This window comes from Nymphalis io, chromosome 11 (assembly GCF_905147045.1).
Source record: "Nymphalis io chromosome 11, ilAglIoxx1.1, whole genome shotgun sequence".
Taxonomy (NCBI): Eukaryota; Metazoa; Arthropoda; class Insecta; order Lepidoptera; family Nymphalidae; genus Nymphalis; species Nymphalis io.
In genome coordinates, this window is record NC_065898.1 from 1,100,763 (window position 1) to 1,123,574 (window position 22,812).

General features: G+C 37.6%; 3 protein-coding genes across 5 annotated transcripts; 1 reads left to right on the plus strand and 2 right to left on the minus strand.

Moving 5' to 3' along the window:
• The first annotated feature begins 165 nt into the window (after positions 1–165).
• LOC126771572 (histone acetyltransferase KAT6B) lies at positions 166–14,463 on the plus strand. Of its 3 annotated transcripts, none has more exons than XM_050491519.1 (11): positions 166–1,322; positions 2,112–2,276; positions 3,957–4,117; positions 4,227–5,554; positions 6,094–6,307; positions 6,392–6,789; positions 6,885–10,935; positions 11,050–11,180; positions 11,441–11,625; positions 12,306–12,429; positions 12,720–14,463. In XM_050491519.1, the coding sequence occupies exons 1-11, from the start codon at positions 777–779 to the stop codon at positions 13,001–13,003; spliced, it is 7,587 nt and encodes a 2,528-aa protein (XP_050347476.1). In that variant the 5' UTR covers positions 166–776; the 3' UTR covers positions 13,004–14,463. The 3 variants fall into 3 exon arrangements, with proteins under 3 accessions (XP_050347476.1, XP_050347477.1, XP_050347478.1); XM_050491520.1 differs by having other exon boundaries at positions 12,321–12,429; XM_050491521.1 differs by having other exon boundaries at positions 4,227–4,309.
• Positions 14,464–15,546: 1,083 nt separating this feature from the next.
• LOC126771657 (F-box/LRR-repeat protein 15) lies at positions 15,547–17,714 on the minus strand. The gene is made up of 3 exons (XM_050491662.1): positions 17,457–17,714; positions 16,913–17,379; positions 15,547–16,781 (listed from the first exon to the last, which is right to left on the minus strand). The coding sequence occupies exons 1-3, from the start codon at positions 17,658–17,660 to the stop codon at positions 16,628–16,630; spliced, it is 825 nt and encodes a 274-aa protein (XP_050347619.1). The 5' UTR covers positions 17,661–17,714; the 3' UTR covers positions 15,547–16,627.
• Positions 17,715–19,546: 1,832 nt separating this feature from the next.
• Positions 19,547–21,409, minus strand: LOC126771648 (odorant receptor 2a-like). The gene is made up of 3 exons (XM_050491653.1): positions 21,375–21,409; positions 20,368–20,585; positions 19,547–20,247 (listed from the first exon to the last, which is right to left on the minus strand). Exons 2-3 carry the CDS (start codon positions 20,573–20,575, stop codon positions 19,547–19,549), a joined length of 909 nt encoding a protein of 302 aa, XP_050347610.1. The 5' UTR covers positions 20,576–20,585; positions 21,375–21,409.
• Positions 21,410–22,812: the final 1,403 nt, after the last annotated feature.

Consider the following 22,812-nt stretch of genomic DNA (forward strand, 5'->3'; position numbering starts at 1 on the left):
CACGTATTTTTAGGACATAGTATCTTTATAATTATGCTTAAACTTGAATAACCATAGACAATCAAAAGATCATTAATTATGAAGTAAAATTCAATTAAAAATGGCAATACAATTGTGACGGACAGGATATCAAAATTATTTTTTCTTATAGCAAGGAAACTGATTGATAGCCATTTTGAAGAGCCTTTTGTTAGTGTTTTGTGAATGTTTTCAACAAAATTTTGCAAAATTTGAATTACATGACTATTATTATGCATCATTATAACGCAATATAGTAATAAAATATTAATATAATAGAAACTACATAATTGTGTTGTTTGTTTGGTGAACGCGCATTGTGAAAAAAGAACCGGAACGAACTTTGCCGTATTTTAGTTTTATTTTCATATTTGTGAAACTTAGTTCGTTAATTGTGATGGTGGAAGTCTTTATTTGATAAATATAGTGAACTAGTTAATTGTAGTAACATTATTTACGTCGCGTGTATTTGTTCGCTACGTAAATTGAGATCGCCACAAGATGGCCGCCGTCGGATGCTCGCTCCGCCAAAACCCGCTCGTGAGGCCCGATGTGTCATCCACTGGCGACGATGTTTGGGACATGCTGTAAACTGGCGTCCCTCATCGCGGCCGAATTTACCGGTCGCTTCCGGCGAAGTTCCATTTTATAAAATGGAATTTCGCTCGAGGCGCCAAAATACGATGGGTGTTGACACATCTCTAGCCGCAATACCGTACCGTTACTTTGACGGCCGAACAAAATAATTGTTGACAAAAATGAGCGAACCAGACGAAGTCGGAAAAGAAGTGTGGAAGCGATGGATTCTTGAGGCGATACATAAGATAAGGTCTCAAAAGCAGAGACCGAGTGTGGAGAGGATATGTCATGCGATCAGACAGCACCATAATTATCATGAAGATGTTGTGTCGGAGCGGTTGGAGCGGGCAGTGCGTGAGGGTGTTGTTTTGAAGGTTTATAACAAGGGACAGAGTTCGTACAAGGATCCAGGAGGTTTGCAAAATAAAGTTTTGCGAATTGCTTCCGATGTGGACGTTTCGCGAGCAGTCGCGAAAGCAGTGCGTGAGTTAGGGGAGCGAGACGGTTCCAACTTAAAAACAATCGAGAAACATTTACGTCAAGCTTACCAAGTTTCAGTTGAGGACAATACAGACGTGCGTAATATATTACGGGCTGCTGCAAAGCGAGCTGTAGCTAGGGGTCTGTTGCTTCACCACGCGGGAAACTATAAAGCAACTGATCGTCCGCTCACAGCGACCGACCGAATTGCTAAACACAGGAAGTTGCAGGAAAGCCCGGAGAATGTAAGTTGTATACAAACATTATTCCTATCATAATTCAAATCATGTTAAACTATCAATTTTAGAATAATGATTTCTAATTTCAATAATATAAATTGGCATTGCATAATTTTGCTTTTGTATAACAACTATTTAAATTAAAGTTACTAATACACAAAATTTAATCCATAAACACACTTTCTTTGATTCAACCTTAACAATAAATAAAAACAAACTATAATTTATTCAATATTATAGAGTAATCAAATATAACTATTTGTAATTGCATAATAGTTGTGAGAAATAGAAAACTATTTAGAAAATATATATAAATATAATAGAAATTAAATATGAAATCTAATAATATTTAGAATATGTTTATGTTGAAAAATGGCTCAGCTAATTTGTTTGAAAAAAATTTAAATCTCAATTATGAGTCTTAATAATGAGTCTTAATAATATCGGTAGAATATTTGGGTAAAAATTAAACGTTGTTTTTAACAAAAAATTAAACATACATATTTAAACAATGAAAACACTGGACGAGGGCTTTCTTCGAAGAAGATGATTTTTGGTGCTTATTCCAACACTGCGGGTTTATGGATTTTAATATTATATTGATACTTAACAGTTTTTTCTTTAAACATCTTCTTTAAATTAAATATAACAAATGTTATAATAGCTTATTATTATTATTTGTTATTTATTTAATATGTTTCATTTGCAGATACAGATAATAATTATAATATTTATTATACCAACCAAGTATACCATACTTTGATAATAATAAAATATATACATTTCTAATTTCAGCAACTAAGTCCAGGAGGTGTTCCGGTGTGTGCAGAGTGTCTTGGTACAGATGCTAGAAACCGCCTTGGAGTGAATGAGGCTCTCATCTGCTGCTTTCAGTGCAAGTCATATGCACATCCGACTTGCCTTAATATACTTGAATACATAAATTTGACAACTTTGAAGGTGAGCAAAAAAAAAACTAAGTAATCATATAAAGGTATGTAAGTATTATTAATTTAGTATTACGTATAGATAAGCGCACTAATGTACTACTAATTAATGTACTACTTTTGATTGGTTTAGAATGTAAATTCTGCCAAGAACCAATAAGAAACTAGTTTTTTGTTCTTTTTTGTTGATCATATTGAATTGAATTTAAAAATCTTGCATGAAAATCAACATACATACTCATATTATTAAAGTATATAATTATTAATGTAATTTCTTAAATTTTATTAATTGGCACATGTGAACTACTCCTGACTTGTGTCACAGCTTGTGTATGACTGGTTATCATTATATCATGAATTAATTAATAGAAAATATTCATCCAGAGATTTTACAAGATATTCACTATTATTCTTCTCAAGGTTTTATCTTGTTTGTGGTATTGAGTTTAAACATGATTTTCCTTATTTTTTCTTTACCATTTCGAAATTGAGATGTCAGTTTATTCGATGATAATTATACTACAATAATATAACAGACAAAGGATTTTTACAGACGATAAAAAGATTTTTTTGAAAGCAATATGAAATTATCACAATTGTTATGTAACTATAAAACCTGTTTTTTTTTATTTTTTATATGTATTTTATTTGCTGGTTTGTTCTAGTTCTTCTATATTAAAGTATATATTTTTATATCTATAATTCAATCTTCTAAATTTATATATATATATAAATAATTTGGTATTTTTTTTTATACACAGTTATTATAAATGTATTTTATAAGCTTTTTATTGTGCTTTACCTATTAGTATCTGTGGGTCAAACTTGTAACTGAATTCAAAGATATTTTTGTTTAAATTTAAAATATGTAGACAGGTTGGAAATGCTACTGTCCATAGATATTGGCACTGTTAGAAATATTAACCATCTTTTAAATTGTCAATGCCCCACCAATCTTGGAAACAAAAGTCCTTGTTTCAGTTCTACATAGCATATTGAACTATAATTTTGCTATTTTTATTAATAGGAACTAGTAAAATAAATTTTGTTTGTACAAATAAACGCTTGGTTGTGAAAATTATTTAAGAAAATTTATCAGGTCAATATATATATCTTTCTAAGATCACACAATCAGACAAACTACAGTAGACATTAGTGATATGAATTGTACAAACATCCAATGAGCCCGTTTACATTGTCCAATATAAACAGTTGACAATTTGCTTAGAGGTAATTATATTTCTTGCATTGCTAGTTAAATTCGTTCTTCATATTATTATAATGACTTTTTATAGATTTGATTATGGTTTTTAGAATTAACCTAATAGCTATAAGTCAAAGATGGACTTTAATAATACAATGAATATGAAAGTAATATGAAATTAAATATATTTTAATTCACCTTTGGACATTTAAACATTTTATTTATTTATTATATATATATATATACATAAACTATTGAACAGTTCCTAGAATTTGAAGTTTATTTTAAATATTTTGTATCCTATATATTACATAATCATATAAACAATACGAGTTGTGTAGTTGTAGTTGTATAGTTTTTTAGTTGAAACTTAAAGCTAGCACCGATTTGGATATTAAATATTTTTTAAAGAAGAAACGTCAAATCATCGACGAATACAAATTCCATGCATTATTTTGAGTGCTAATGTGGCGCGCGTGGTGCCCGCAGAGCGCGCGCTGGTGCTGCGGCGAGTGCGCGCGCTGCAGCGCGTGCGGGCTGAGCGGCGAGTGGGCGTCGCGCTGCGCCGCGTGCGCGCGCACGGCGCACGCGCGCTGCCGCCGCCCGCCGTGGCGCTGCGAGCCGTGCTCCGACAAGCCGCACACGCCCCGGTGAGCCCGCCGACCTCTTCGCGCTCTTACGTTCTATTCTATGTGACGAATACCGCAGATGCGGTGTTTCGTATCGTTTAACTCTAATGGATAAATCGTTTCCTTGCAGACCGACCATGGGAGGAACGCCGAAGAAGCGGAAACCGAAGACGCCGGCGCGCCGCATCGACTCGGACGACGAGCCCTCCGACGGTAATGACTCGCCGTACGCCCGCCTCCCGTCCGAACAGAGAATGTCAAAGGAGAAGCAAAAGTTTTTCAGATTCTCCGCTTTCAATCTCGTGAAACGCCGCCGGGGTAGGGAGTCCTCGAGTGAGTGGGAGGGGTGGGAGGGGTCGCAGTGGGGTGGCGTGCATGTCACCCGTGTGCAACGACTCGAGCTGCGTCTCGAGCACCGGCAGCGTTCCGATCCCTCCGACCAATCGGAGCGCTCCTCCTCCGACAGCGACCCGCCGCTCGCGCTTCCGTCCCGCGCCTCACCGCCCGCGCCTTCCCCCCGAGCCCGTCCCGTGCCAACTATTTTTGAGCGTCTCGCCTCCGACGCAGGTCCCGATGGTACGTGGGGTTTCGCCGCCGAAGCGCAGAAGCAACGCCTCGTTGAGGAACCCGAACGGCGATCACCCGAAAAGACGCGGTCGCCTGACAAACGGAGATCACCCATAAAGCGGCTTTCGCCGGAAATTCGGCGGTTGCACGAAAAGCGCCGATCACCGGAAAAGCGGGGATTATATGATAAAAGACGCTCACCTGAACTACGACTTTCACTCGAAAAGCGACGATCGCCAGAAAAGCGGTTATTTGATAAAAGACGATCGTCTAGTAGACAGCTTTCGCCTGGAAACCGGCTATCCCTTGAAAAGAAACGGTCGCCCGAGAGGCGGCGTTCGTCCGAGCCACTTCTGACTCCCGAGAAGCGGTCACCTAATCTAAATCGCTGTACGCCCGAGCCGCCGCAAACGTCTGCAATGCAGCAGTCGCCCGAGAAAAGGCAGTCGCCCGTGCCACGGAAAACCGTTTCACCCGAGAGAGCCGGTCGTAGACGACGGAGCAGATGTGGCGATAGATTACTCACTACGCTATTCGACGGGCTCTCGGAGTTCTACTCGGTTCGGACGGCGTCCCGCTCGCAGTCGCGTCACCGGCCCGTGGAGCGCGAGCGCGAGAGCGAGAGCGAGAGTCGGCAGGTGTTGAAAGAGACTCGGAGCACGTTCAAGCGGTACCAGGCGGCGCTGTCGCGAGCGAGCGCGCGGCCCCGCGGCCGGACGCGAGAGCGCAGCGCTTCGGCGGCGCGAGAGAGCGCGGGCGGGGTAGGGCTGCGGTTGAGCGCGTCGGCGCTGGTGGTGCGCGCGGCGGAGGGCAAGCGCGGCGGGGGCTCGGCGGAGGAGGCGCAGGCGCACAAGCTGTCGCGCGCGCTCGGCCCGGCCACCAATCAGACGGGTAAGATGGGTTCGGGAGGCGCGGTGAAAGTGTCGTGGTGGATCTGACCGTCGCTCGCTCTGATTGATGGCCGGCGCTCCGCTGTCTCTCTCGCGCTCGCTTTTCCAATGTATCGAATTCTCTGTTCGGACTCGGTGAGTGCAATCGGCTTCGCTTCTCCGTTCGGACGCCGGGCGCCGACGGAACTTTCGTTATTCGGGTGTCGGCAGTATCCACACGTGCACTTTCGCTCGCGCTTCTCGCCGTCGAAGCGAATATACAATCGATTAGCTCGCTTGGTGTGCGCCCATCTCCTTGTCCCTTTTGTTTTCGTTTTTATTATATCTTTGCTGCTTTATTGTATCAATGTGGCTCGAAAATTTTTGTTGCAACATTGTGGTAACTATTTATTTAATAATGCCTCGTTTTGTATTTGTCATCCATTTCGCTTAACTCCTTTGTTTCATTTTAACAGTCTTCCCGCCCGAGCTATAGAGTATTGTCGCTCGTGTGAGTGCTCGTGAGAGACCGAGCGATCACTGTACTGTTCTCTTTCCCAGAGGGTAAGAGACTGCCCCCCGGGGTGACGGAGGCGGACGCGGAGCTGTTCTCGCAGGCGCGTGCGGCGCCGGGCGCGGAGGGCGAGGCGGCGGGCGCGCCGGGCCCGGGCGCCGCGGGCGGGCCGCCGCCGCCGCGCTGCCCGTCCGCCATCGAGTTTGGCCAGTGGGAGATCGAGACGTGGTATTCGAGCCCCTTTCCACAGGAATATGCCAGGTGCTTATTTTTTATTTCATTTTATAATTTACTAGGTACCGACTTGGAATAACATTAGTTATGATCTTATTCTTCATCTTCCAGGTTGCCAAAGTTATTCCTCTGCGAGTTTTGTCTGAAGTATGCGAAAAGTCGAGCTGTATTAATGCGGCATTTGGACAAGTGCCTTTGGCGACATCCGCCGGCCACGGAAATATACCGATGCGGGGACATTTCCGTTTTCGAAGTCGATGGGAATGCTAATAAGATATACTGTCAGAATCTCTGTCTACTCGCGAAGCTGTTTCTAGACCACAAAACACTTTATTATGACGTAGAGCCGTTTTTATTTTATGTACTAACGAAAAATGACAGCAAAGGATGTCATTTGGTTGGCTATTTCTCGAAAGAAAAGCATTGTCAGCAGAAATATAACGTGTCCTGTATTATGACGATGCCCCAGTATCAAAGACAGGGATATGGAAGATTCCTCATCCATTTTAGTGAGTGGTGGAATTATTTTTGAATATTTTTGTAACAAATGAAATATTTATGCTACTCTGTTAATTTGATTACTAATTTATATTTATTCTTTTAGGTTACTTGTTATCGAAAGAAGAAGGGCAGCCAGGCACACCAGAAAAACCACTTTCAGATCTAGGGAGAGTGTCATATAATGCCTACTGGAAATCTGTAATTTTAGAGTTTCTCCATGATCACAGAGATCGTCCATTTACATTTGAAGACATCGCATTAACAACAGGAATGCATATAAATGATGTTGCTGTAACATTTCAACTTCTCGGCTTCATGAGATATGTTCCAAATAATGAATCTGTTAAATTAGGAATATGTGTAGATTGGAATAAGGTTGATAATCATATGAAAAAATTGAATAGTAGGCCACGTCTCGAAATCGACCCAGAATGTCTCAGGTGGACACCGTTATTGGCGCCAACGATTAATCCATTCAGATCGCCGGATGAAGGTTCCTGTGACCAAGACACTGAAAATGACGATACTGAAATGAAAACAGAAAGCGAAAACACAGAAACTGAACCAGAAACTGCAATATCAAAACATGATATGAAGTCTCAACTTGATAAGGATGTCGTGGATACACCAGTTGAAGTTACTTCATCTGGTAGAAGGCGGACTCGGCCGCTTAAATACAGTGAAACTACTTATCAAACAACACCTACACTTGGCGATGGAAACCGTAAGAGAAAACGTGAAACCAGCAGAAAAATATCAGAAAACGTGGAAGAGGAAAAGAAGGAGCCTGAAGCAACTCCAAGAAGACAGAGAAGTAAGAGTATAGCAAGTAGATCAAAAGCCACCCAAGATGAAATTGTTGAAGAGACTCTACCGAGAAACAGAAGGAAAAACCTCAAGGAGCCTGCATATGTTTCAGATAGTCAGGAAAGTCAAGAGAGCAATGACATTCATAATGAAACTACTGATACACCTGCTAGCGCAATAAAAGTGAAGAGTAAGAGACAGGCTCGTTGGAAGGGTCGGAAGCGACAGAAGGGTGGTAAGCCTGCTCCAAAAATCAGTGGAACACCAGTTGCAAAGAAAGCAAAAGTCGATGATAAACAAGATCAAAATGACTATAAAACTGATGATTCTATTGAAGAGCCGGTAAACAACACCCCGTCCAAAGTTCAAAATCATACAGCAAAGAGTCAAAATGAAAGTAAACCGGATGCGACCAATAAAAATACTGGTGAAAGTTCAGAAGATTCTTCTGGGGAGGCTGACGATGAGATGGACGTAGAAGAGGGAGAGGACAGAACCAGCATTCCCAGTAAGCCGGCAACACCGCGCCCTGTGGAAGAGAACAGTACAGACCATCACACCAGCGACATGGAACTTGATAGTATTCATATGGATTCACCAAAATCACTAGCAGAAAAAGATCAAGTTATTAATGAAACTAATAAAGATAAAACTGAGGAAGAAAATAGTATCGTCGAAAATGGACCAATTGTGAGGGTAACGTCGGATGATATTGTAGAAACTAAAATAACTAAAGACAATACTGAAAACGAGAAGATACCAGAAACAAGGAATGGCGAATTAAAATCTCCTACTAAAGCACAACTCGATGATAAGGATACTATCGTAATTTCCGAATCTGATGATAATAACAGCCAAAGTTGTCCCTTACCATCACCAAAACCTAACAACTTGATTCCAGCACAAACTAATGAATACAAACCTAAAGATGTCCCGGAAAAAGAAAGTCCATCGAAAATACTACCGGTTGTTTCAACAGAAAATGCTCATATTGTTCTGGACGCTAAAGGTTCAGGCGAAACTACAATACCGCGACCGCCTGTTGATCTTATTGTACCACGTTTACATCAGATCGAGACTATAGAGGTTGAGGGAGAATCCGATAATGCCATCTCGCCACAAACAGGTGTATCTCCTAAAAAAATCGACAAGACAGTGATAAGTGAGTCTCCTAAGCAAAAGAAAATATCTGAGAAAGTAAACATCGAGATGGCGTGTGAACTAAAAAAATGTGAGATGAGAAAGGAGACCGTCATCCAGCTTCAAACTGTAGAAGAAACTAAAGTGCCAGAGAAGAAGTCGCCCACTAAAATCGAGACTATTATACAGAATTTAGATCCTCATAGAGATATTGCGAACAGTTTGAAAAAACCAGATCCACCTAAAATCGATTCTTACAATGAAATAGACACTAGGAAATTACAGATGCCAATTACAAGTAAAGAAAGTGAAATACCGTTTAGAAATGACATGTTGCATACTAGAAAGGATGAAATTGTCGTTTCGCGAAGTATAATAGAAAACACTATACCAAATTATCACAATTCCGTAAGTAATTCGATGACAATACAGCCAATAAACTCTTTACAACTACAACATCCCTACTTAAACCACAGAACTAGTGTGAGCAAAGAATCACAAGCAGTTCAAACTGACAAAGTGCTCATCAAAACTAGTGAATCTAGTAGAACAATAAACAATATGTCTGAACCTTCACCAGTGATAAGTAAGAGTACTACAAAATTAGAAGTGCCCCATCCCATAACGTCGCCTGTCGTAAATCCAGTGATACCAAAAGTACCCAATGTGACTGATATTAGTTTTTTACCGAGGTGCCAAAGTGCTAATGCAGCTGTTAATTTAGGCATGGAAAGAACTGAATTAGACCCTAGTTTCACGAGTAATGCCTTGCATAACACCATGAGCGGTTCTATGAGTATAGTTCAAACAAATACCCAAGATAACAAAAACGATCACAATCAAAAACCTAGGGAAAAGAGCAAACTACGGGATGTAAGAGTAAATTCAGCTCATAGCAAACTCGAAAAGACCGAGAAGAAATCAACAAAAAACGAAACGCCGAGAAGTACGCCGGAGCCGAAGTTGTTTTTTCCAGACCAAAATACGAATGTAAGAAAACCTGAAACATCTGTTCCTATAAATGTAATAAATACGGTCTCTGTGACTAGTAAATTAGAAACGAAAGCTAGCGAGGCACCAAAGAAACAAGATTTTTTTAAGAAAGAAAAGTCTAATGCATCCAAGTGTGAATCAAAGAATGCGTCAATTAAACACGATAAGAGTTGTTCGACTCAACTCAACTTAAAGGCGGCTGAACAGAATGATATAAATAAAATGATGCCAAAATTTAAGTATGACAATGAGCTAGTTCCAAAAGCCGACTATGGAATGAATCAAATCCCCAACTATCACACAACGCCCGCACAATATCCTATGTCACAGTGGCCGCCATGGGACCCCACTAGAACGTGGGATCATAACAGGTTTTTGGACATGAAAAATAACGACAAGAACTACCTGGATAAATTTCAAGGTTTCAATCTACCGCATTTAGATCAGATGCAAAAGTCGCCGCAGAAGTTGCATCCGAAATATGATCAAAAAGACTTCCACAACATCGCTTACGGAGCACTATCGAGTGGGATATATGCGACGACGGGTCTTCCGCATTTTAAGGAAACTAAAGCACCAACGTCAAAAGCTTCGGATTGCACCCAGAAAAACGAATGCAAACCAACAAAGCAATCAAAAACAACAACAGCGTGTCAAACTCAATGCGAGAACAAGAAATCACAGTCTCACAATACGACGGAGGCTCAAATGAAGCAAATGATGCAGCGTCAGGTTAACAAACAGCAAGACGTGGTCACGAGTTGCGCTGAATTCCGGCAGCAGAGTCCACAAGTGTTGACGTCGCCCGGTTGCAAGACCCCATTCAACCAGAATGGCCCATGTGGACAGGAGAAGGTCGAAATAGAAAAGAAGTCACGACAGCATTCCAAAAAGGATGAATCTCCAAAGGACACGAATAAAGAAGAAATGTGCGAAGCTGTCAGTCCCGCTCTACAATCAATGGGGGTTTACACACCGGACTCAACAAGCAACTCGGTGCATTCAGTTCAATATCCGGTGTGTGAGTTGGATGTTAGCCAGTTGGGTCTGGAGTCGCCCACGAGCATCGGGTCGGACCTGGCGTCGCCCTGCTCCATGATGCACATGCACCCCGCGCCCAGTCCGCAGTACCCACATTCGTCTATACACATACCTTCCATCATGAGTCAGCCGAATCAACCGACGAAGCAGCAGAAAATAAATAACAGAAATAGGTAAGTTACTCTTAGCTAATTTAGTATAATAAAAAAAGTAAAATGACTGCAGTCAGATGTAGTTCGAATTGTCCTATTGTTATACATATTACACCGAAATGATTTTTGCTACAGGAACAACACTGCGAGCAGTGCGAGCGCGGCCGACAACAAGGCCGTGCGCGGCGCCGCCACGCCGCCCGCGCGCCACCGCGCCACGCCGCCGCACCCCGCGCCGCACCCCTCGCCGCACCCCTCTCCGCACGGTACGCCCACTGTTAACCTCCTTGCTCCACGGGCTGGTTTATAGAACTCGAAGCCCCGGGCTCGAACCCATCGGGACCAGTAAAATTTATTAGGTTTAACAAGGAAAGGGAAACACATATATGAACAAAATTATTTATTGTGTGGTTTGTCTCTAAGATTGACGACAGTTGGGACTGAATTTCCAGGACACATTTAATTATTTTTTTGTCACTGGTTTATGTTGATTGAATTTATTTGCAATTGCTTATATTTATTTCAGGCGGCGGAGTAATGCAAGGCAGTTCAAGTGGAAGTGGCGGTGCAGGCTACCAGGGCGGCTACTTGTCGTTCCAGCAGCAACAGCAGTACCATGCGGGATGGGCACCTTCGTGCTCGTTGGCTAAGCTACAGCAGATGGCTGACGCGCCACAGCACCCTCCGCACACGCCGCCGGCTCCACCACAGGTACTATGCTTCATGTCGCCTAGTAATAATGTCCTTCAGACCGATTTCGGCCACGGCGGCCAATCTCAAGAGAGATTAGCCGACTACGCAGGAGATATTATAGTGCACAAGTGTGTGCACAAACACAGGTGCAACCTCTATTCCCTAACTCTCATAATCCGATGGGACGGCAATTCGACACGACCGGAAAGAGTTCAGGCGCAGGACCAACGGCTTTACGTGCTTTCCGAGGCACGGGAGTGTACACTTCCAACTTCCACACTTCGGGCTGCTACTGAGAATTTTCAGACAGAAAAACCCAATAACTTTTTTATTGGCCCGACCTGGGAATTGAACCCAGGACCTCTGGGTCTGCGGCCTTATAGGTCTGAGGCAGTGTCGCCTAGAAGCAATGATATGTGACACAAACTCACTTTCCTAGTAGCAGTGGGAGTTACAAATGGTCTATTATTGTTTTTTTTCTTTAGTCATTCCTACAACATATATTTTGAAGCAAAGCATTATTTATATTGCTATATTCACAGCAGCTATATATTACATATTTTCTTTTATAAAACACCAAAATAAAAAGTTTCTTAAACATTTGGTTTTTTTTATAACTAAAATTATACAACTTTGAATATATATTGATTGTATTTTATACTGAATGAATAATGACAGAAATAATTACATCGTAATAGTACAACGTGTTCCAGTACGGACAGCAGGCGGGTACGCCGCCGGCCGGCCACTACCACGCGCCCAAGTACTACGCGCCCGCTCACAACCAGCTTGAGTCACCAAGGAACACGCGTAATGCTACCAGTTAGTTATTTGTCCTCCATAACATCAATTATAATTTTTACTATAATCTTTGAGCTATATTATTAATATATGTCTTTATACGTTAACTGTTGTATATTTTATTTTTCAACTTATCAAATTTTATTTTCCATGTATCAATAGTAACCATGAAATTGTGTCATCATCACTTGCTGGTTCTTTTCATTTTTATTTAGGCTCGGTGCAGTATGATAACTGCATGTACAAATAATGTTAGTTGTGTATGGGCTGAATTAAATTTTATAAGTATTACATGAAAACAATATTTCCAGGTAATCTAAGTCCAATGCAGCACGTCCAGATGGGCCCTGGGTCGAGAATGTCGCCTAATTTAAATACTCACATAATAAGCCAATATGGACTCAATGGTTATCGGGTTCCACCTCAGCAGCAGTTCAACAACCTCCCCGTCCAAATGATGAATGTGCAACCTGGTGTGCAGTACCCTGGACCAGACCCGAGAGCTCAACAACCAAATGTTTATGCTTATGCAGGTTACATTAACCCTCCACCACCTCTCACGATGCAAACATTAAACTCTACTATGCGTCGGTAGCCTCGACCAAAAACCCAGTGCCGGAAACAGTGATAGTGTTTAGTGAGTGACAGATAATTGGACGGTTAATACCGATATGACTGTGAACTCACTTGGCATACTAATACTTTGGTGTTTCTATCAGTTTACAAATTGCCTTTTATGGACATAATTTTTTAAAAGAAACCCTGACCAAAAATCGGATTGTATGATAATTATCTATAAGGCATAGTACAAATAAATACATAACGCTTTTAAGAACTTGTTTGTATATAACGTTTGTGTATTAATGTAATTACCGATTAACACCACTTCAGTTGCCTTATCCTCCGCACTAGTGGACCCTTACCCTACTGTTGTGACAGTAAAGTAACGGCAGCTTTATTATTTTGTATATGGTTGTAAATGTTTTATCCTTGAGAATACATAGTGCCCGCTATTGAAGCTGAATAAAGTACAAAATTGCTGATAAAATGTATTTAGAAACTGTTGTATAATAATGAAAACTATGTCAGGGAAATGTAGCATAATAAAATAGTGCAATAAGAGTAGGATTTTTTAAAATTGCATGTTTTTTATATCGTCCAGCAATCAAGTATTGTTAAGCTCGGGTTAATCAGCACTAATACTGTGATAATCCCTCGATTGTCATCAATGTAGAAGGAGCCTGCTGATAACATGATAAATTATTAATATTAATTCTTAATTTCCCAAAGAAACAACTATTTAAGTATGTCAGAATTAAAGTGCAATTGTTTTCAACAAAAAAAATTGTATTTTGGAACTAAAAAAAATTTCATGTGAGAACGTAAATTTTGTATGTATATCATGTAATACTATTTTTTTTAATGTTAAATTATGTACAGTTTGTATGTAATTATGATTTGGATGATTTTTTCTCTTCTCAGAAGTGCCTCATTCTCGTCCCTTATGCTTAATTTCCATGTAAGATATTGTAAATGTACTGCTTTTACTTAACACAAGGCTGTATACATAGAATAGTAACATTAGTATTACTGTATTAAAAAAAATAACGATTTTTAATTTTATCAATGTGATAGTATTAAAAAGATACAAAAAGATTGATCCCTCTGGGCTCATTGCATAAACAGGCCTAAATGATGGTTATTTTTTTTTATTTAGATTAAATTAAACTGTAATTTCTTTTATATGCTTTGCACTTAAGGATTATTTTCGTGTTATCCTCGTTAATTTATTGCCAAATGTTATTAACAGTTATCTTGCAAGTTATTTTAAGTTAGTTGAGTTTAGAATCTGTCTTTGAACATAAGTTTACGTTACGAAGCAAGCGCGGGCGCCGCCCGTACTCGTTGGATCAGTAAATTATTTTTTAAGATCTGCTCCTGTATGGTTATAAATGTTATTTGTTACTAATGTGTAGTATATAAAATATTGTAAATACATAACATTAAGACTTGTAGCAGGTGTTATCACACAAAATATAATTTTGTGAAAAAATCTGCACTGTCTTTGATTTATCCTTTACAATAATTATGTTTGCAAACAGTTTGTTTTATTTTTTATGTAATAAAATTTATCGACAGTTGCTCCTGCCACTTCACTTTTTTTCTTTTTGTATTGCGAAGGCAAACAATGACAAGTGGTCACCGGCGCCTATATATAAAAATTGTTTACTGTTCGTTATTCCGTTAATACGCCGCCAATAATAGTTACTAATATTCTTACTTCCTATTATGTCACATGAGCTACCTACCTGTACTAAAATTGGCTCATTCGCCCACTCCTATCTTCCTACTTTCGTTAGATTTGGCGTTTATGTTTTTTAGAAATTTGAATTATGACTTAAAATGAAATAAAATTAATAATTATATTACAATAAATTACCTTATTTTTATAGAAATAGAGGTAACAATAAACAAATAATAATAATTATACCAACCTTAGCATAGCTCATACTTCACGTTTTTTTTTTCCAGCCTTTTGCCGTCCACTGCTGGACGAAAGCCTCCCCCATAGAACGCCAACCATCCCGATATCTATACTTATTATATCCATACTTCACATAACTGAAGTAAATCTTAAATTACATAATTGTTGTATCCGTAAATAAATGGGATCATTTCAAGAATATTTTTAGTGTATTAATATAAAATCTTTTTAGATTTATATTTAAATATTAAAAGCTCTTGTTAGGAGTGGTACTCGTATTTAAAATATTTCTAGAGGAGCTCTACACCAATTATTATTATCATACAGACAATGTAACTATATACACAATTGCAGATATAGCATTGACCAATGGCATATTAACAATAGAACACATGAATCGTTACCAAAGATTATGTGTTCAAAACCGAGTAAGCAAAAAGGAATTTTCATATGCTTAATTTGTATTAGATGAAAATCTACCAGAAGTATCCAGTAACCAGCATTGGAGCAGCATGATGGAATAAGCTCCAAACCTTCTCTTTAAAAAGGAGGTTCCTTATGGGGAGCCTTAGAAAAACGTGGAGACATTTACAACCTGTTACAAATAGCAAAAAAAAAACCCCAAAAAAGAAATAATTATAAACTAGAGAAACAAATTTATTAAATAATAAAATACATTTTTCTATGTAAAATATCAAAATTTCAATAGTAAAGCTGCAAAATATAATCCATGTACTTAATTTAGACAACGATGAACATTTACATATAGTATTGTTTCTTATCTGGGTACACAGTTTTAGTAATCATATTTTACTTGTTATGAGGGTTTGACTAGAATATAACCATTTTTATTCTCATATTTTCAATCCGTTTGTTGTTTTATTTATTGCACTTAAGTAAATAAGTCTCTATTTTTTATGTACTATATTTACATTTAACATTAATATAGTTTGTCAATAAATATTTACAATCAAAATATTACTATGAAAAAAAGATGTAACTTTTTTAAATAGTCTATATTAAAGTTTCAATTGATTTTTTCGACTTTTCAATGACTTTACTAGTATTTTCAAAAGAAGAAAGCGAATTACACCTTACTAATGAGCATTAAAGTGAACAAAATAATATTTGTATGTATGTATGTATAATGTCATTAGGATTTTTTCCTGTTTAACATTACTACAAATTATTGCACTTTTGTTTATTTGCCATGTTTAAACTAATGTTTAAAATATAAGAGGAAGTTTTGTCTTTAATATGAAATTATTAAGTGAAATATTATAGTTGGGTGGAGTTACGCAAAATATGATTCAGTCTATAAACCTATTTTTGAGCTAGTCATAAATTGTATTTATACAACAACTTTAGTCTCTATTTTCTATTAAATCAACAGTATTCACCTTTTTATATATTAATTTTATTGTAACACAAATATTTTCAAAAGTATTTTTTAAGGCTGAGAATCCATTTTTCCTAACCACACCCAATTATAAATGTTATAAGGATCTAAAATTTGTTCTTAGCTTTGTCATTAAACGATGGCTTGCTCTGAGATGACTTAATAGAGTTTGCAAGATTAATTTTTAGAACTACAGCCTCAGTATTTATAGGAGACTGCTTTTGTCATGTGATGTTACTATGAACACAAATCTTTGTTTAAGTGTTATTACAATAACATTTTGCTTATAGAATATATAAATTAACATATATACACATGAAAAATTTGCACCTCCATCAGATCTGCATATTTAAAGGTATGGGAGGAATTTCTGCAGGTCTCCTGTCTAAGTGTACTCTATTTCTCATAAGACGTAGACTGTTTTCCGTTACCTTTGTACATCCTCTTATAAGCAGACCTTCCAGTTTATGGCAGTGTAAGGCAAGGGCACTGAAAAGATTATTATAATATATTATACATAACATTTGTGCATTAGTGATACAAAAAATAATAATAATTTGAATCTACATTTTAAATGAAATGAGTATGCTAATGTTAAAATTGATAATTTCGAAACTTACATGATACCCTTGTCTGAAATTTCACAGCAACCTCCTAAATTAAGAAGCTTTAATGAATTACTATACTTGGACATTGTGTAGAGGCATTTATCAGTAACCTGCATATTACCTTCCAAATTCAAAGTTTTCAATTGTCTAAATTTTTTAATGAACACAAGTATACAGCTCTCGGAAATTGTCACACAGAAAGCCAAATCTACATCTTCTAATTGGTTTTGATGAAGAGCAAGTGCTTCCATAGCACCGGTTGTCAGCCAGGAACACTTGGATAGCTTTAGAACTTTTAATTTATTGCAATACAATATAGCTGGTTGCAGACATTTGGCAGTCAAGTTTTTACATTGGCTCAAATTCAAATTGACGAGTTCTGGATTGCGTTGGAGCATAGGAATCAGGTCTGTGTCAGTGATAGATACACATCGGCTTAAATTTAAAAGTTCTAGCCTTCTGCATGTCAATGCGAATACCTACAACAATTAATATGTAGGAAAATATCATAGTAATTACAAAATAACACTTATGAATTTGTTTTATCGAGACTCACTTCAAATGTATGCGGTGAAAATCCTTTATTCATTAATTTTAGGGATTTTAACTTGGCAAAATACATATCTATTATTTGGAGGCAAGTTCTAGATACACAGCGAAAATTAAAGCACTCTCTGATTGTTAAGAAGGGCATGATTCTTGAGACTAATATATCTTCCCAGTACAAATCGAAAAAATGTTTGTTTCTTTTTATACTCATGTTTTTATAGTAAATTTGAAATACAAATAAGAAAATATCAAAATGTTTATTTCTTCTCTGACATTAGCAGTAAACATTAAGCAAAATTTCAGGGCTGCCAGAGACAACATATTTTATACGGCTGGCTTCCTGATATTATACAAAAAGTAATCTCTTTAATAAAACAGTAGAAAAATAATCGGGATAAAATACAACTATTAATATTTTATGACGTATTTTGTTTACTAGAAAAAAAAAACAAAATAGTATTTTTACTTATTATTATTAATTGCATCCTCTTCGTCGAGGCCAGAGATCTTCATACTTATCACTCCGTAGACAAAGGGCGGATTGTTTTTATTTTTGGTCTCTGCTTTATAATATTGATTTTTTGAAACATATTAATAATGTGTTATGGCAACAAACTAATACATATCTTTTAATTTATATTAAATATTATAAAATATAAAAAATAATGGGATAAAAATGAGCCTTAAAATTTTAATGTTAACAAATTGTGTACAAATAAGTTAACTTTACCTTTAAATCTTCACTGATATATCTGAATCGTATCTCTTGTTTAATGTTAATTTTTACCATGTACACAATGCTGAATTCAACCTTACCACCGTCCCTGGCTGGGCACTGTAAAAAATGCCACTCATTTATGGAAATTTTGCCTAAAATGGATAAACTTTTGATATACAATTTTTAAATAAATACAATAACTCATTACTTAAATTTTGCCCTCTCTTACAATGATGTAAGACAACGATGCGCCATTAACCTTACACACCGATACAAAGTGCGCTGCTGCCCATTGTGGGTTCCAAATTTGCCGCCCTTTTTTGCAATTTATTTTAATAAATTTGGGGCATTGTGCAAAGAGTACTCTTATTGAAACATTAACCAGAAAAGTGAAAATGACATTTTGCTGACATATGAACAACATATATATAAAAAAAACGATTTTGTTTTGTAATATTGCATATTACTGGTATTTTTTTTATCGCCACCTGCTACGCAACTGGTTATGTTAAATTGAATTGTTGAACGTTTGAAAGAAAACATCAAAAATAAAAGCATAATGATAGGTAAATGTAGTTTAGCGAGTGTTTTGTTAAACATTACTTTCTCTCTTTCTGTCATCATTTATTCGAAATTCAAAAGAAAAGACAGAGCATTGTTTAACTATTTACAACAATATTACATTTACAGGCAGAGCTGATTTTTTTCTTTTTATAGGTAACAACAACTTATACCATAAACTGTATAAATCTATGACAGTATTATATTTATATACAACTAAAAAAAAAAGGAAGCTAATTATAGATATCTTAAAAACAGATATTTATTATAAGTATCCATTATACACACAAATAAGTACTATAAACATATATAAGCACTAAATATTGCATCGCCGTTTTATGAAGAAGCCGATGAACAATAATAATATACACACTCGTTCTGGACCATCAGCATCTTTCATCAAGCAAACCCACGACCTTACAAATTCTATGTGCCTCATGCTAGTATTAAATATGTTGTTTGTCACCTACCCTATTTATTTTATTTTACCATAAATAGTTACTTGTTTTGAACTGAGAGAATTACTATGCATAGTTAGTTTTGATTTTGTTGTTATATATAAGTTACATTTATTTCAAATGTATACAATTTTAATGTAAGCCTTTAAACGGATAAATTGTTTTTTATTTTTCAAATATTTTTCAAAAGGAAACACATTTAGTTATTATTTACGTATTGATTATAATTTATCATGTATTAGTAACGACAACAAATTACAATTTAAGAACATACTATACAATTAAAAACTACTTATAAGTAATTAATTGAAAAAAAAAATACTAAGGAATATTAACAAATACATTGTGAAATCAGAGATTTCACTTTACAGTAGAATGAAGTGCTGTGTAAGCGGAATAAGTGCATCTGATAACAGACATCAAACACACAAAACTCAGCGCCGACAAACCACCGGCTGACAGCATCAAAGTCTTCTGCGAATTCTGCAGGATCAAAAGAACAGATCTTTGATTAGCGGCATCGTAATTTTCCCATTGGCAACTATACACTGCCTTCTCGAACACGTTACTCGCATCTATCAGTCTCTGTCCAATCAAACAGTCCATAAATACTTGGTTCAAGCTGTACGGTAGTTCAAAGTAAGTGTTCTCTAAGCCACCGAGCAGTTCAGTTACAATGCCAATCATCACGAAGAGGAATTCTATCACATATATGAAACGAAATTTATTCTCGACGATGTGTTGAAGAGTGATGCCGACTATATGGAATTTGATAATCTCCCTCAGACGATGTTTAATGTATACATTTTTTATTTCATATGGCGTTACAGTTTTGATAATATCTAGCTCTTTCTCACTGAATTCTTCGTAGAATGCTTCGCTGTCATCCCATAGTTTAATTAAATCCTCACTCAAAGCTAACATTTGGGCTTCAATGTAGCCAATAGTCACACATATGAAAAGTCTGTAGTTCGCAAGAGTCAAAACACCGAATATAACGGCGAGCGTCATCAGGACTGTTGCTATTTCGAAATTAGGAGATTCAAACATTGGCTCCAGCCCTAAAAATAAATCAAAGTCAAAAGCGAGATTCTATGCTGTTACATATTACTTGAGAATAGAAAACAGACACAGAATCGGAATTATGTTATTTAAAACAGTGCAATTATATATATTTTTACCATAAGTAACGTATAAATCTTCAGTCAAATGACGCCCAGGCTTTAAAAAAGGACATGTGATGTAAACGACTCCATTAAGCGCTAGAGCGCTCCATGTCAGAATGGCTCTCCTCTTTACGATCCTGAGCTTCATTTTAAGATTTTCGGCAAAACGCGAATTGGGATCAACACGGCCATCGCATTCCAGATATTCATCTATCAAATTCATGACTGCCTTGCTGGAAATAATATCTTAATATTTAATTATATATTAAAAAAGCTATTATCAAAACACAATAGCAAAATTTTAAGATTGAAAATATAAAATTTTAAGAATTTGTCTATGACTTTGTTCACGTATGTCAGATATGCTTCGAGAAACCCTTTTATCTACCAGGATTGATAAATTTAAGCTATTTTCTTTCATTATACTCTATATTAAAATCCTAAGAAATGGCTAAGCAATTATTATATATTAAATTCATTAAATGCTAGCAAAGAGCCGAGATGGCCCAGTGGTAAGGACATGTGAATCTTAACCGATGAACCGTGGGTTCAAACCCGGGCAAGCACCACTGATTTTTCATGTGCTTAATTTGTGATTATAATTCATCTCCTGCTTGACGGTGAAGGAAAACATCGTGAGGAAACCTGCATGTGTCTAATTTCACTGAAATTCTGCCACATATGTATTCCACCAACCCGCATTGGAACAGCGTGGTGGAATAAGCTCCAAACCTTCTCCTCAAAAAGAGGAGAGGAATTTATTTATTTATTAACGTTTACCAACAGTTGTATACACTAAATATAACACTAAATATAGATAAACAAATAATAATGTCCTCCAGACCAATTTCGGCCACGGCGGTCAATCTCAAGAGAGATTAGCCAACTACGCAGGAGATATTATAGTGCACAAGTATGTGCACAAACACGGGTGCACTTTCTATTCCCTGACTCTCATAATCCAATGGGACGGCAATCCGACACGACCGGAAAGAGTTCAGGCGCAGGACCAACGGTTTTACCTGCTTTCCGAGGCACGGGAGTGCACACACTTCCAAATTCCACCGGGCTGCTACTGAGAATTTTCTAACTATAAACTATAAAGTTTATCATATTTATTTATCTGACTGCCTTATTGTAAATAACTATAAAGTTTATCATATTTATTTATCTGACTGCCTTGTTGGTCTAGTGATTTGATATAAGGCCGCAGACCCGTAGGTTCTGGATTCAATTCCCAGGTCGGGCCACTAAAAAGTTATTAGGTTTTTCTGTCAGATAATTCTCAGTAGCAGCCCGTAATTACAATAGAAGATATCAGACACACGAAAAAAAATGCATAACAAAATATATATATCTGAAAAAGTGTCATTAATAAGTTGTTTTTTGCTAATCAAATTAAGATAAGCCAGTATAAGTTAATTTCAATTTTGTGAGAGAATCGAAATGGATATCGATTTGATCACTGCAAGCATATATCATTTTACATAATCTCGAACAGGGAGAATTAGCGAATAATTATATTTCGAACCAATATAGCGATTACCAATATAGTGACTCACTATATTGGTAGATACCAACACTTGTACACTATAATATCTTCTATATATTCGCAGTCGGCTAATCTATCTTGAGATTAGCCGCCGTGGTCGAAATCAGTCCGGAGGACATTATTATTACTAGAAACATGCGACGTTGTTCTCTTACTGTTTGTTTCTATTTTGTTTTAAATTTAACAAATATATTATATATCTGATGAGTGGTTCGTACCTAACCAGACAGGCTTGCACAAAGCCCTACTACCTAGTAAATATTTACATAAATATAAGGATGAATTAATTAAATATTTCAACCTTGAAACATACCTATCTAACTTCAAATAAATAAATTTCAAGATGGACGTCCCGCTGCATACTGCGAGCGAGAATTCAACTGAAGCAGCAATATAATCTCCCGTCTGAGGAAACCTTACAAACACGAACCATACAACAGAAAATATATACACGTAGAAGTAGCAAGCAGCGCCTATGACATTCAGGACTTCAGTGATCCATGAAATGGCTGAAAAATTTAATATATTTATTATGTTGAAACTGAGAAGGGTGACCTTTAGCCCCCAGGTGGTTACTTGGCCAGCTGGATCGTGAGCTGGTCAGGGAAGCTGCTATCGTGCAGCGGTGGGGTTCCGCGGGAAGGAGGGAGGGTGCCAATGTCGACGAGCTGGCGGACCGCATGCGCAGCGCTCTAAAGGAGGTGTGCGATGCGGCCATGCCGAGGACCCGGCGCAGGGTACCGCGCTGCCAGGTATACTGGTGGTCGCCCAAAATAGCGGAGCTTCGGGCGACATGTAACCGGGCGCGGAGGACATACGTCCGCTGTCGCAGGCACAACGGCCTCGACGCGGACTTGGAGGGACGGCTGTGGGCCACTTATCGCCAGCTGAAAAAGGAGCTGCAGCAG

Bases quoted from the DNA above. Each gene is read 5' to 3' on its own strand.
- LOC126771572 (XM_050491519.1), top strand. From the start codon at position 777: ATGAGCGAACCAGACGAAGTCGGAAAAGAAGTGTGGAAGCGATGGATT. The intron at 1,323-2,111 runs GTAAGTTGTATA...TTCTAATTTCAG, and splicing joins TGCAGGAAAGCCCGGAGAAT to CAACTAAGTCCAGGAGGTGT. The intron at 12,430-12,719 runs GTTAGTTATTTG...CAATATTTCCAG, and splicing joins GAACACGCGTAATGCTACCA to GTAATCTAAGTCCAATGCAG.
- LOC126771657 (XM_050491662.1), bottom strand. From the start codon at position 17,660: ATGAGTATAAAAAGAAACAAACATTTTTTCGATTTGTACTGGGAAGAT. The intron at 17,380-17,456 runs GTGAGTCTCGAT...TAATTGTTGTAG, and splicing joins TTTCACCGCATACATTTGAA to GTATTCGCATTGACATGCAG. The intron at 16,782-16,912 runs GTAAGTTTCGAA...TAATCTTTTCAG, and splicing joins ATTTCAGACAAGGGTATCAT to TGCCCTTGCCTTACACTGCC.
- LOC126771648 (XM_050491653.1), bottom strand. From the start codon at position 20,575: ATGAATTTGATAGATGAATATCTGGAATGCGATGGCCGTGTTGATCCC. The intron at 20,248-20,367 runs GTAAAAATATAT...ATTTATTTTTAG, and splicing joins AGATTTATACGTTACTTATG to GGCTGGAGCCAATGTTTGAA.